Genomic DNA, 14,645 nt, shown 5'->3' on the forward strand with positions numbered 1-14,645 from the left:
GGTTTCCTAAGGCTCGGGTTGTGTACTAAAAACCCTCATTAGGAAGCAGGCCTTAACCTCACAGGATTTTTTTGCAGCAGGAGTAACGAGCGGTATTAATATTATAATAATCAAGTAATGAATGACTGGTAACTAATGTCTGACGTCTGTGAAAACTTTATGATTTCATAAGAAACGGAGTTAGAAAGCGGGAACTGGGTGCTAGCTTTGGTGTTGCATGAGCGGCGCACCGGTTTACTGGCCCTTGGAGCTTTACCTCTCTGACTGTGTTGACTGGAATTGGGCAAGAGTATCTTCTCTAACGTTGGATCAAAAGTAGGGGGCAGCAGGGGATAGCATATTAAGGATACGGCTGGTTAAGACCCCCAGGAAACAACTGTCCGCTATAAACAGGACGACTAAAATTACAACTAAAACAATACTAAGTGATCTACTATATCGTAATGGCTTATAAAAAATTAAGATCAAGAATCATCTTCATGAAGAGGATAGGATCGGAAGAGGCAATTAGAAAGAGTACTAGCAAGACGGTAAGAACTGGAAAGACTGTAGCAACTTCTTGGATTATAAAGTATTTTGCAAAACTAAACCCAGATGGTCTGGGGCAAGTACCAAAAGATCAGATAATCAAGGAAAAAAAAGGGAAAAAATAGGATGGAAAGGACAGAATACATCAAACTCAAATTCAAAATCAAAGAACACCTGAGGTTCCTCAAAAAATATCTTAATCGACCAGGAGGACTCAATTCCGAATTTAATGGTATCAGGATCAATAATACCGGAACCATCCAAAATACAACAATCTCAAGAATATATTATCACCTGTCCAGATATTAATATCAAGCACCTAATATTTCACATGGGACCCCAAAAGGAGACCCAGAATATTCAGAACAGTACTCCACAAAAACCATCAGATCTAGAGGGATTCCTTGAAAAATCGCCAGATCTCTCTCTTTTTAAAACTACAGGTCTTTCTAACAACTACACCCCAGTATCCAAATCTTTGTTTACCCTGCAAAATATCCTGGAATCAGTTCTCATCCATCTAGGGAACATACTGGAAAATTCTGACCAAACGCTTGATACTCAACTAGGAATACTAAAATTTCTAGTAGAGAAAAAAAAAGAAGAAAGAGCAAATAAAATCAACAGTAATAACAGGCGTCTGTAGTAAATGTAAAGGGGAAAACTCTTACGATTCAAAAGTTGATATAAAAAAACGCCTCTCCCTCTAAAAAAAGAAACTGCAACTCAAACCGGAAGGAAACTATCTATGGAATTATAACCTGATATATTCTCTCCGAAACCTTTTCAAGGAGGAAACCAAATTAGTGCCACACCATCAGCCTGTAGCTTACTATCCAATTGTTACAAAAAGTAAACCTAAATCTACTTTGAACAGTCCTGTAATATCTCATCTTAAAGCAACTGCCGATATTGAGCTATCTATTGATGACATACAGGGCCCAGAAAGTATAAATAAAAGAAAAAAACAAAAGATGACCAAACTGAAAAGAAGAAAGGCGCTAAGAAGAATTGAGAAAAAGAAAGCCCGTAAAATTAGATTTCAGAATAATCCCCCTTTACCAATCGGATTATTAGGTAATAAGGAAAGAGCAGAATTGCCCCAGATCCCGAAGATAAAGGAGCAGAAGTCGCCGGCGAAAACCCAAAGTGATAACTTCAACCAACTGAGTAAACTAAACCCAAAGGCAACAAAATTTCTACTAGCACCACCCGGCCCTAGAGGCCCGGCATTAAGAGAGATCCCAAAAAGAACTACCTCTATTCAGAAAAAGGATCCACAAGCAGAGGAGATCAGGTCTCATTATCTGCAAATCACAGAATTATTCCCTTCAGATGAAGCTCCACTCAATCGCGACCGAATTATTAGTCTGTTTCAAAATATTCAGCCGTTAAAATCCCTAGCGTGAAAGGAAATAAAACTAGTTATGTTCCCGGAAAAAACAAAAACAACGACTGCGATTGTAGAATTTTGGTCTCCAGTAATACCAGGAATTATACTGATGGAGAGTCAGACTCTCCACAAATATGGTTATGATCTGATCCCAGTATTAAAGCACGAAGTTCAAAAGAAACATATAACAGAAGAATCTCTCAAAACGCAGCGATTGAAGCAAACCCTTAACACCATGATCAATTCCCTAGACCATGTTGCAGAAAACATATTTGTTTCTATAAAGAATGGCGAAAGAGAAATCTGGAGTAAAAATATCCCCAGTAAGGAAATAACAAAGAGGGATCATTCATGGGCCTGGATCTCGGAGACCCTGTACTGTAATAAACAAATTAAGGATAACAAATTCTCTGTTTAGCACAGGCTTGACGATCTCCTCTTGGAACATAGCGGGAAAAACTAAAGAAAAAATGGCTGACATAACAAAAAAACTCTCCAGCTATAGTGGCTCTTCAAGAAAATTGGACTACACACAATTTTGATCAAGAGAAATATTTTGTATATGATATTCCTGCAGGGCAGGTTGATCGGGGTCATGCGAAAGGTGGGATAGCGATTTTATTAAACGAAGATTACAATTGGGCCCAAGAAATAATTCCAACTAACTCAAAGAATCATCAGTGTATTAAGATCAAGTTTGGGACAAACATTCCAGAAACCTTAAAAGATCTACTAATTTATAATATCTATATCCCCCCTGGAGTAAAAATGGACGTACTTGCAATAGAAATCTTAAAAGATATTGAACAAACAATTGAAAGTCAAGGTTATCCATCGCTTTTTATTATGGGTGACTTTAATGGGAAAATATCTAATGAGGTATTACTAAAATGGGCAAATTGGCACAAAGAAGAGGCCCTGGGAATCTCCATTCCACTACTTCCTAAACAAAATAAGGTGGAAAAAAGAGGAAAAATCCTAATAGCATCACTCCCCATGTTAAATGGAATAATACTAAATGGCAATGTAGAAGGAGACAACCCTGCCTCAAATACAAGACAGGGAAACTGTTGTTCCTCACTGCTGGACTACATGATCTGCAGCTACGATTTGTTTGGATCAATCTTACAACTCAAAACTAATTTTGTCCATGGTAGTGACCACGCTATTTTAAAAATAAGTACAGAGTGGAAAACACAACTTTCCCCGTCAAGCCAAATTATGTACAGCTATAGCACAGTTTTGGCAAACCCAGTCCAAAGACGGATTCATTGGAATTCAGCTACACTTAATAAGATAATCACCATAATCGATTCAACGCAACTCCTACAAGTAATGCATTCTACAAATCCGATAACAGATTTTGAAATGGTTATCAAAAAGCTAACACAAAAATTACAGGAAAAGTTGATGCAACCGAGAACAACAAAGAATCAAAACAAAAAGCCAAAGTCAGCAACCAATTCAAAACTTCTAAATAAACTGATAAGAGAACAGTTTCTAGAAAGTTCAGCATCCAAACAGTCAGAAATTAATAAATTGAAAAACCAACGTAGGAGAGAAAAAGAAAAAATAAGACAATAACCCAAGATAAAAACTGGGTAGACCTGCAGATAGCTGCGAAACAAAACAACCAACGTGCCTATTGGAGTATAATTGCCAAAGAAACGGGTACGAAAAAGGCATTACAAGCTATTCCGGTGCCTCCAAAAGAATGGGAACTCTACCTCGCCAATTTATATAAACTAAATACCAATTCAGAAATGAGCCATAATTTTGCTAGGAATTCAGAAATAAAACCCTTAAATAGCGGAGTATCTAGTCCATTTTCAATTGAGATACATATAAGAAAGGCGACAACGACAGGAGCAACAGGTCCTGACCAAATTCCGATCAAGGTCCTCCAATGCAACCCCAAAGAATGGAGTAAGATGTTATCTCCACTCTTCAACCATATTTTTAGTACTGGCGAAATCCCGAAATCTTGGAAGGGGAGCATTGTAATACCCATATATAAAAAGGGTACGAGGCTGCATCCTTGCAATTACAGGCAGATAGCCCTTCTGGATGCAACAGGAAAAATCTTTACAGCAACAGTATTAGATCATCTTAAGGACTGGGCCTTTTCATCTGGACTAATTCCCCTATACCATGCTGGATTTAGACCAAAGCATTCGGTCACCGACAATATTGCTGTGTTGCAAACCATCTTAGATAAATACGTGACAATTAAATCCCAGGTTGTATATTCTGCTTTTATCGATTTTTCTGCCGCATTCGATAGAGTGGATAGAGGAACACTCTGGAGAAAACTTAGCAAAATGGGCATCCCGGATAAACTATTACATATATTAACATCACTACATACAGATACCTGGTGTCAGGTTCAAATGGGGAGGGAAAAGGGTCTTACTAGTCCTATCCTGACTCCAAACGGCCTTAGGCAAGGATGCCTTCTTGCTCCCCTATGTGTTCCCTTTATCTTAGTGATATGCCTCAATGTTTTCAGCAAGTATGCAACTTTCCACCAAAAATACCCTTCCACAATATACATACTATGTTATATGCAGACAATGTAATTATATTAGATCTAACCCCATTTGGTTTACAAAGAAGCCTCCAGGCACTTCATAATTATACGGAGGAAAATTATCTAATACCTAACATCGCGAAAACAAAAATAGTTTCATTTTCAGGAAGAAAAAAGAGCACCAAATTCTGCTGGTCCCTAGGGGGAAAAATGGTGGAAGTGGTAAATGAATATACCTATTTAGGTCGAATTTTCACCAAGACTTTACAAAATAGGCTCCATACTCTGAATCTGACCCGGAAATCTGATGTGCATGTGGGAGCACTTTCACGGTTATACGGAGCATCTGGACAAAGACACTTTTCTTCCATGCTTAAGGTATACAGCGCCAAGATTCCACCAGTATTGTCATACGCTCTCGAATATATACCAATAAGCCAATGGAGTTTTTTAGATCTAAAAGAAGGAAAGATCCTACGGAAACTAACGAGGCTGTCTCAGGCGGTACCAGTACAAGCTCTCCGCCTTGAGTACTCATTAACCAGTTCCTATGCTCGAGGAATTGCCAATATCATCAGGTGGGCGTACAATCTCCTCCACGCGGAAGAAGGAACGCTTCGATCTCTGCTCAAAATAGAAACATTTGAATGTGATTCGTCGAAACATGTATTTTCAAAAAATGTTTTATCCGCTTTCAAGTTATCAGAGACTAACATCAATCTGTTACTATCTTGGACACCTGCCCAGCTGAAACTCTTCTTAAAGCACTTTACTCCAAGACTTACGTTTGACCTTGACTCTCAGTACTGCTTTAAATTGCCTTTATATAAGAATGTTACAGAAACTATAGCTTTTAAGAAACCTCAGCAGTATAATTAACTTCAATCTAAACCATGGGGTCAGGAGATCGATTGGTCTGCACCGATTTGGGATACTTCCTGTAAAAACCGTCACATCTAGGTGGCACCTAAAAGAAAGCACTGTTTGTAACTTGTGTAATGGTGGAGAGCAGGACTTGGAGTATTTGTTGTTCATCTGCCCAAATGCGATAGTGGTAAAGGTAAGAAAGAGATTTTTACAAACAGTTTATAGCAAATGTAGAATTAATTCAGTACAGGAACTGATTTCTTTATGTAAAGCTCCGCCAAACGAATTTGTTTGCTACAATTTTTACAAATTTTTAAAACCATTTGTAACTTTGTATTTGAATGAAAATTGTAACAAAATGGTGTAAAATTGAATACTGTGCATTAAATATTTGTGGTTCTCAGTGGAGAACCAAAACAAATAAATAAAAATAAACTTGAAACTTGAAACTAGAGGCGAGCAGAGTCAGAAGAGCCAGCCATAGAGGCAGCTGCCACAAAGGAATCAAAAGAAATGTTATAAAGGAGCCGTACTTGTTGCTCCGTCAGAGCCAGAGTGGGAGAAATGTCCTCGCCCTGGACCAACAAAGACTGAATAGCAGACAAGAAATAAGCTGCAGCTTTAATAGCAAAATTGGAAGCAGCAAAAGTATGTTTAACGCCAGCAACCACCTTCTTATCAACATGGTCTGCAGGAGAAGCATCATGCAAAATAAAAGCACCCTAAGAAGACAATCCAGCCAGTAATGTATCCACTTTCACAGAAGCAGAAAACCTATCTGCAAAGTCCTGCAAAGGATAGTGTTCCGCAACGGAAGAGTGAACAGCCAAGGACTCAGGCTCCTTCTTCAAATACAGAGGAATGAAATCTGTGTCTTCCTCAGATACCCCGGTATCAGGAAACAACAGATGCGCAAGGAAGTCCTTGAAGTCCAACCTGCCCATTAGGACCCTTCCGCCTCCCCATCTGAGTCAATTAAGGTACCAGGTTCCAATTTAGATTTCTTTGGAGGAGGGGCAGTCTGTCCTGAATAGCAGCAGTCACCGCAGCCTGAATCAACTGCTGAATAACTGCTAAGGAGGGAAGAGGCTCCGATGGTTCTATCGCCTCAACATTATGGGTCTTCTCAATGGCTGTTAGAAATGGCATCCCTGGCTGGCCAGGGCTTGCACCAAAGTCAGTCAGAGACCACCACTTCCACGTCAGGGCAAGGGAGTTACACACCAAGATAACCCCCGCACACCCCCTTGGTAACGTAGCACGAGCAGTAAGGCTAAACTCGGAGGCAATGTAATTAAAGTGTTTGCGCACGCACCCCCAGCAACAACACCCAAGGCCCACCACAAAGGAAACTCCACACAAGGTTATGTATAAAAATAGCCTTTGTTTTACACCAACACACATTAGATACAAACACACACTTTACAATGTGCCAACAGGCACGGGCAAAATTTACAAGGGATATGTACAAGAAAGGGCCACCTGGACCACTGTCAGGAGGAGGCACTTTTAGAAATAACACTTTTAGATCATAGAATAATAATCACTTTAGCACACAACCAGTAACTACTGGTACCAGGAAAGTACCACCTACACAACCCTAACCACCTTAGGAGAATATTGCGCAGGGAACCAGGACCTCACAGGGAACACCTGTACTAGGAGAAAACAACCAACTAAATATCACCATACATTAAGGGGTATAGGCCTGGGAACAAAACACATGATGCATAAACATACATTCAGCGGTGTAAGAACAAGGCACATGATGTATCAAAACACATTCAGAGGTGCAGGGAAGGAAAACACAAGATGCCTAAAAACATTCAGCGGTGTAAGAACAATTGCGCAGCACTCACATAAGTCACCACCTGTGACTCTGCCTAGGCCAACTGGCCTTGTTGGAGCTAGGACGCCCTGTGTCCCAATGTCAGGGGCCTAAACGGAGCATCTGCCCACTAAGTGCTGGGCAGCTGTAGCAGGGAACCTGTAAACAAATATGTCCCCGTGACTGTGGAGCCTTTCAGGCTCCAGACAAATGCCTCAATGCCCCCAGGAGCCCCGGGGTTCTGCAACAAATGTGGGCCCTCACGAGCCTCGTGGGCTCTTGAACAACAATGGGCCCGGTCGTTGGGAGTCCCCCCTCTAGGGACTCGAAATCAATTAAATGGCCCCGTAGCCCTCGTGGGCTTTAAATAAGAATGCCGGCTTCGTTGGAGTCCCGCTCGGGGGACTCAACAATTAAATGCCCCCTGAGCCTCTCAGGCTCGTAAACAACTATGCGCCACACATTGGAGTCCCTCCACGGGGGACATGAAACACCAATATGCCCCCGAGCCTCGCAGGCTCCAACAAAGAATGCCCCGGTCATTGGAGCCCCCTTTCTGGGGGCTCGAGATCAAGTGAGGCCCCACGGGCCTCCCAACACTCCGGGCCTTGCACTAGAGGGGAGGGGCGAGCACCTGCAATGTGCCCTGACGCCCCGATCCCTTCACTGGCACTCACCGGGTCTCACGGCGGCTGAACTTCCACCGCTGCTTCTGAGGGTGGCTCTTCTTTCCTGGCTGCGGGCGGACTCAGGTAATCCTTGGCTCTGCTTACCAGGTGCCAGGCGGGCTCTCCCGTTCGCCGGGGGAGCCCCACTTGAGCCGGCGCTGGTGTCTCGGTCTTCTTGGCAGCTTCCCCCCAGCTGGACCAATCTCAGCGCGGCTCAAAGGGAGGGACTTCCGGCCTCTCCTTGTTTGTCCCGGCGGCTGGTGCCTGGCTTCCTATGCTGAGGGCCGCCAATGGCAGCGCGGCCCTTGGTAGGGAGGCTGGCCCAGCGCCTCCTGATCGATCCATGGGCCTGCGGCGGTGAATGCGGGGAGATAAATGCCAGGTGGGCACCGGCCTAAGCAAATAAGGCGCTCCCAGGCGCCAGAGGGCAATATAAAGCGCTCCCAGGTGCTTAGAATACAAATAAAGCGCTCTCAAGCGCTAAAGACAAAGTACAGCGCTCCCAAGCGCTTAGGGGCGAAAATAAAGCGCTTCCAGGTGCTTGGAGGCCCACAAGTCCATAAAAAGTCCTCCTAGGACTGCAGCAAGATTGGGGGGGGCAAGGCTGGGCCAGGGGCCAGCTCACTGGGCCCTGCAGGCAGGAAGGCAGTCGCAAGTGGCGGTTCCTCCTGGCGCCCAGCAGCAGCCCCCCTCAGATAGGATCCAGCAAGAGAACAGATTGTGAAGGGACACAGCCCCTTTTTATCTTACTAAATCCTTTGTCTGGCTTCAGGGTGAGGGGGCAAAACCAGTCGCAGCTGGTTTGTGAGCACTCTTGATGTGCTCAGCCCCTCACTCTATTCACTGGCAGGGCTAGGGTCGTTAGACGCACCACAGGGGGCAGAGCCAGCATTGTGTGGGGAAAGCCCAGCCCTATTCAGGACCCAGGTACACCACTCCCTCACATCACACATGTTAATCTCAACACTCTCCACCGGGCAGACCCATCATGACTCATGGAGCCTGGCACCCCAGCCAGCTCCAGCCAATCACACGCCAGTACCTTTACAGCACACACACAACCATGTCTAGAAGTGGCACTTCCACACTAGACACATACACGCGGTATACATCATTGCGCAGCATTCATTCACACGAGTCCGCACATACCAGACTCGAGCCTGCACACCCCACGCATCAGGAACTACCAGGGACACATACATTCCCCATGCATTCCTATGGGAGGGCAGGCCTATCTCATCACATGCACTCAGAGTGCGCACGCACTTTCCACTGGGACACAGTGAAAGTGCACAGAAACCAAAAACCACCATCACCAGGTCACCATTAAAAGCAAAAAGTTTAGGGGTGAACCTGCCAGAAGGGCCAAGTCCAACAATGGCCTTACAAGCAGAATCCATCATGCAGATTAGAACACCATAGCAGTAATGGCAGGAAACAAACCCAAAGGACTCTGCAAATATTTCCTTTAAAAAATGCCAAGGTTGCGATGAAAATGTTTCCTCAATGCATTGCGGCCCCAGGTATGACCACGCATACTCACACAGAGCAGATGTGTACACGGCACCAAATAGGGCGGAGGCCGCAAAAACCACACCCTACTACAAAGACCACGTCCCTCCGTCAAGTCCACTCAGGCAGGATACGACCAGCGGGTAGGTGGCAAGTATCTCACAGCGGGAGGCCTGTCCAGAAGACGCCGGCACCGCACTCCCCTGAAGTCTGCTAAAGCAGGACCCGGGGATTGTGAAAATACAAAATACATATAAAAAGAGAGGTTGCCCCAGCATGTCCAGCACACCTTGATCTCAGGGATACCAGAGGCTGTAAGCAGGACCTCAATTCCATGTACCTGAAAAACAGAAAAACAGCACTCGAAGCAGTGCAGAAATGAAACAAAAGGTCTTGTGTTGTGTGGTGTCACATTTTATCCCATTGGTGGAAGGAGGTAGGGGCCATTTTGGAGGGATAGGAGGCTTTGTGAGCGTGGGTGAGGAGCTTGAACATGATCCTCTTGTTGACTGAGAGCCAGTATAGGCCTCTCAGGTGGGTGGGATGTGGCTGTGTCGAGGGATCCCAAGGATGAGGATGGAGGTTCTGTGGGAGCCTAAAGCTCATATGATAATTACTTTGGCGAGGAAGACAGATGAGGGTGTAATGCCCTGTTCCACTGCCCTCTTGTGAAAGTTGAACTTGTTCCATTCCGAGGGAGCCTGGCGACTACCACCTATGAAGTGTTAACTGCTAATGAGGAGGGCGCTGCAGATGCACGAAAATCCTCCTTTGATGACAATGCAGACATCTGAGTCGTGTTTTTCACAGCTCTTTCCTCATGTGTGAACCTCTCTCCAACAGGTGCTGAGAAAGGAGCCACACTCCTTGAAATCTCCTTCGTCCCATTCGTTCACTGCGCCCTCCCCGCCAGCGAATACTTCCACAATGCCTACTTTGCCTGCCCCAATGACAAGACCATCGAGGAGGTGCATAAGTGGATGCAGGGCCAGTCCGGGGCTCTGGACATCACTCACCTTATTACCTTTATCATTGGACTCCTGGAAAACAGGTGAGGATTCAAACGCAAAGATTCTCAGTACAAGTATCACAAAGAAACTCAGAACTCTCATGCTGAAACACAAGGGGCATCAAAGCTTCCACAACAGCCAGACGTAGCTGCTCAAATGCAAAGGTCAAGCAGACCTCTCTATGGGTGGCCGGACTCAGGAGCTCCAGGCTTCACCCGGAAGGGGTGAAGGGTTATGTAAGGAGCAATACACACAGGTCAACTCAAGAACTGTAACCATAGGTCAAAACAAAAACCATACATGACTTCAAACCAGAACTATAGCCATAGGTCAAAACAAAGACCATACATGAGTTTAAACCTGAAATATAGCCATAGGTAAAAACAAAAACCATACATTATTTCAAACAAAAACTGTAGGCATAGGTCAAAACAAAGACCATACATGAGTTCAAACCAGAACTATAGCCATAGGTTAAACCAAAACCATACATGAGTTCAAACCAGAACTATAGCCATAGGTCAAAACAAAAACCATACATGAATTCAAACCAGAAATATAGACATAGGTCAAAACATAAACCATACATGAGTTCAAACAAGAACTATAGACATAGGTCAAAACAAAGACCATACATGAGTTTAAACCAGAAATATAGACATAGGTCAAAACATAAACCATACATGAGTTCAAACAAGAACTATAGACATAGGTCAAAACAAAAACCATACATGAGTTCAAAGCAGAACTATAGACATAGGTTAAAAAAAAACATACATGAGTTCAAACCAGAACTATAGCCATAGGTCAAAACAAAAACCATACATGAGTTCAAACAAGAACTATAGACATAGGTCAAAACACAGATCATACATGAGTTTAAACCAAAAATATAGACATAGTTCAAAACAAACACCATACATGAGTTCAAACAAGAACTATAGACATAGTTTGAAACAAAAAACATACATGGGTTCAAACTAGAACTACAGCCATAGGTCAATACAAAAACCATACATGAGTAATGAGTTCAAACAAGAACAATAGACATAGGTCGAAACAAAAACCATACATGAGTTCAAACCAGAACTATAGACATAGGTCAAAACAAAAACCATACATGAGTACAAACCAGAACTATAGCCATAGGTCGTAACAAAAACTATACATGAGTTCAAACAAGAAATATAGCCATAGGTTAAAACAAAAACCATACATGAGTTCAAGAAAGAATTATAACCATACATGAGTTCAAACTAGAACTATAGACATAGGTCAAAACAAAAACCATACATGAGTTCAAGCAAGAACTATAGACATAGGTCAAAACAAAAACCATACATGAGTTCAAAGAAGAAATATAGACATAGGTTAAAACAAAAACCATGCATGAGTTCAAGCAAGAACTATAGACATAGGTCGAAACAAAAACCATACATGAGTTCAAACCAGAACTATAGACATAGGTCGAAACAAAAACCGTACATGAGTTCATACCAGAACTATAGCCATAGGTCAATACAAAAACCATACATGAGTTCAAACAAGAACTATAGACATAGGTCAAAACAAAAAACATACATGAGTTCAAACAAGAACTATAGACATAGGTCAAAACAAAAAACATACATGAGTTCAAACAAGAACTATAGACATAGGTCAAAACATAAACCATACATGAGTTCAAACAAGAACTATAGACATAGGTCAAAACAAAAACCATGCATGAGTTCAAAGCAGAACTATAGACATAGGTCAAAACAAAGACCATACATGAGTTCAAAGCAGAACTATAGACATAGGTTAAAAGAAAAATGATACATGAGTTCAAGCCAGAACTATAGCCTTAGGTCAAAACAAAAACCATACATGAGTTCAAACAGGAACTATAGACATAGGTCAAAACAAAGACCATACATGAGTTTAAGCCAGAGACATAGCTCGAAACATTTATTTATTTATTTATTATGCATCTTGTATTGCGCGAACTAAACCCGAAGGTGTCAAGGCGCCTAACAAAAAAGATCGAAATACAGGGCACGTCTACTCATACGCTTGTGCAAAAATACGTGTTTTAAGGGCAGCTCTAAAAGTCTGAAGGGAGGGGAGGGACCTTAGCTCCAATGGAAGATCGTTCCACCATTTGGGAGCCAGATGGGAGAAAGCCCTACCGCCCCATCTGGTTTTCCGAATGTGCGGGACGCAGAGAAGAAGATGATTAGAGGAGCGGAGGTTCCTGCCCGGGTTATAGTAAGACAGTATGGATCCAATGCCTGTAGGGCTTCTTTTCCCCAGAGCCTTATAGACCATACACATGGACTTAAAAACTATCCGCTCCTTAATCGGAAGCCAGTGAAGCTGCTTCCTGGCCAGCGTGGCCGAAGAGCGTCGGGGAAGATCGAGGACAAATCTGGCTGCCGCATTCTAGACTACCTGCAAGCGCTGCAGCTGACTCTTATTCAGTCCAGCATACAGCGCATTGCAGTAGTCCAGGCGAGAACCCAGAAGAGCGACAGCCAGTTGCCTTCTTGCCTGCAAGGAGAGGTAGTTCCTGATTTTCCTCAGGATGTGGATTATACCCCAACAGGTAGATATCGTCCTGTTGACCTGTAGGCACATACCAAGGGTGGGGTCAATCATAACCCCGAGATTTTTAGCCGAGGAGGTAGGTTTAGGGCAGGCACCCAATGAATCAGGCCACCACTCCATAGACCAAATGTCTTCCTTTCCGCCGAACACCATCACCTCGGTCTTCTCCCCATTCAATTTCAGTGAGTTGTAAATCATCCACTGGCTGACAGCCTCCATACAAGATCTAAAACTGGAGGCTGTCAGCTCGGTTGACTGGGAGAAGGACACGAGGATCTGGGTGTCATCCGCGTAGGAGACTACCTCCATCCCAAAAGATCTAATGAGTCTGGCAAGGGGGGTCACGTAGATGTTAAAAAGGGTGGGGCTAAGCGCCGACCCCTGAGGGACCCCACATTGCACAGACAGGGATGGAGATAGAAATTTTCCCAGCATTACCCTCTGCTCTCTATGATCGAGAAAAGAGGAGAGCAACCCCAGGGCTGCCCCCCGGACCCCAATCTCACCCAGTCGAGATGTTAAGACACGGGGAGATAGGGTATCGAAGGCAGCCGTGAGGTCCAGAAGGATCAGGAGGGATGTCCGACCCCCATCCACGCTCATACGGATGGAATCGAGCACCAGGGTGAGGGCGGACTCGGTGCTATGTTCCCTCCTGAAACCATGCTGGGAAGGATCCAGGCAGCCTGAGTTCTCCACGAAGGCAGCAAGATGCCCATTTAAATGGGCCTCAAGCATCTTCGCGGGGGCCGGGAGCAGTGAGATGGGGCGGAAGTTCTTTAATACCCCTGGATCTAGAGAGGGTTTCTTAAGCAGAGGTTTTACCACCGCATTTTTCCACTGCTGTGGAAAGACACCCTCCCTCATTACCCCATTCATGATGTCAAGCAAAGGGGGTAAGAGAGATCCTCTACACTGCTTCAGGATCTTAAGAGGGCAAGCATCCAGCGGAGACCCTGACTTCGTTTTGTCAAGCAGCGTCTCAAGATCTTGTAGAGACAGCGGAGGAAAGGATTCCAGACAGCCGGCCGGAGGAAGCTCAGCCGAGGCAACATCCAAGGCCACTGTGGCCGGTGGCTCAGCCATTGATAACCTCTGTGACTCCAAGGAAGTATAGATGGCCGATATTTTGGACTGGAAGAAGAGAGCTATGTCATTGCAGAGCTCCTGAGATGAAGTAACAGGATCGGGGACCTGGAGAGATGTAAGAGAGTCCACGATCCTGAAGAGCTCTTTGGGAGATGACAGGGAAGAAGTCAGGGCCGTAAAGTAGTCTTGTTTGGTCCCAATAACTTCCACCTTATATCTTTTGAGCAGGGCTTTATGAGCTTCCCTGTCTTTTAGATCCCAACTAGCATGCCATCGACGCTCCTGCCTCCTTACTTCCTGTCTAAGGAGTCTTAGTTGTTCCGAGAACCAGGGGGCTGAAGGTCTTTTCCTGGCAGAATAACAAGACCGAGCCGGTGCCAGTTCCCTCCATGGCCTCTGTAAGAATTTTCTCATAATGCGGCACCGCCAGAGAAAGATCCATCTCCCGAATAGAAGACAGACTAGGAATCCACGGGTCAAAGGAATGTTCCCCGATGTTTTTAAGATTTCTACGTACTTCAAAAGTACTCGGAACTTTCCTAATGATTTCCTGGCTAAGAAAAGCCACGTTAAAAGGAACGGCCAGGTGGTCAGACCAGGAGAGAAAGAAGGGGTCCGTTACTGACAGTCT

The 14,645-nt window shown here is 44.2% G+C and overlaps 1 protein-coding gene across 1 annotated transcript in view; it reads left to right on the plus strand.

Moving 5' to 3' along the window:
* LOC144826894 (nicotinamide N-methyltransferase-like) overlaps window positions 1–14,645 on the plus strand; it is a 57,532-nt gene that overhangs the window by 13,056 nt on the left and 29,831 nt on the right. The window contains exon 2 of the mRNA XM_078685356.1: window positions 10,170–10,377. Coding sequence (XP_078541482.1) covers window positions 10,170–10,377 — 208 coding nt within the window. The remainder of the gene's footprint in view (window positions 1–10,169; window positions 10,378–14,645) is intronic.

Source organism: Lissotriton helveticus, chromosome 4_1 (genome assembly GCF_964261635.1).
Source record: "Lissotriton helveticus chromosome 4_1, aLisHel1.1, whole genome shotgun sequence".
Classification (NCBI taxonomy): domain Eukaryota; kingdom Metazoa; phylum Chordata; class Amphibia; order Caudata; family Salamandridae; genus Lissotriton; species Lissotriton helveticus.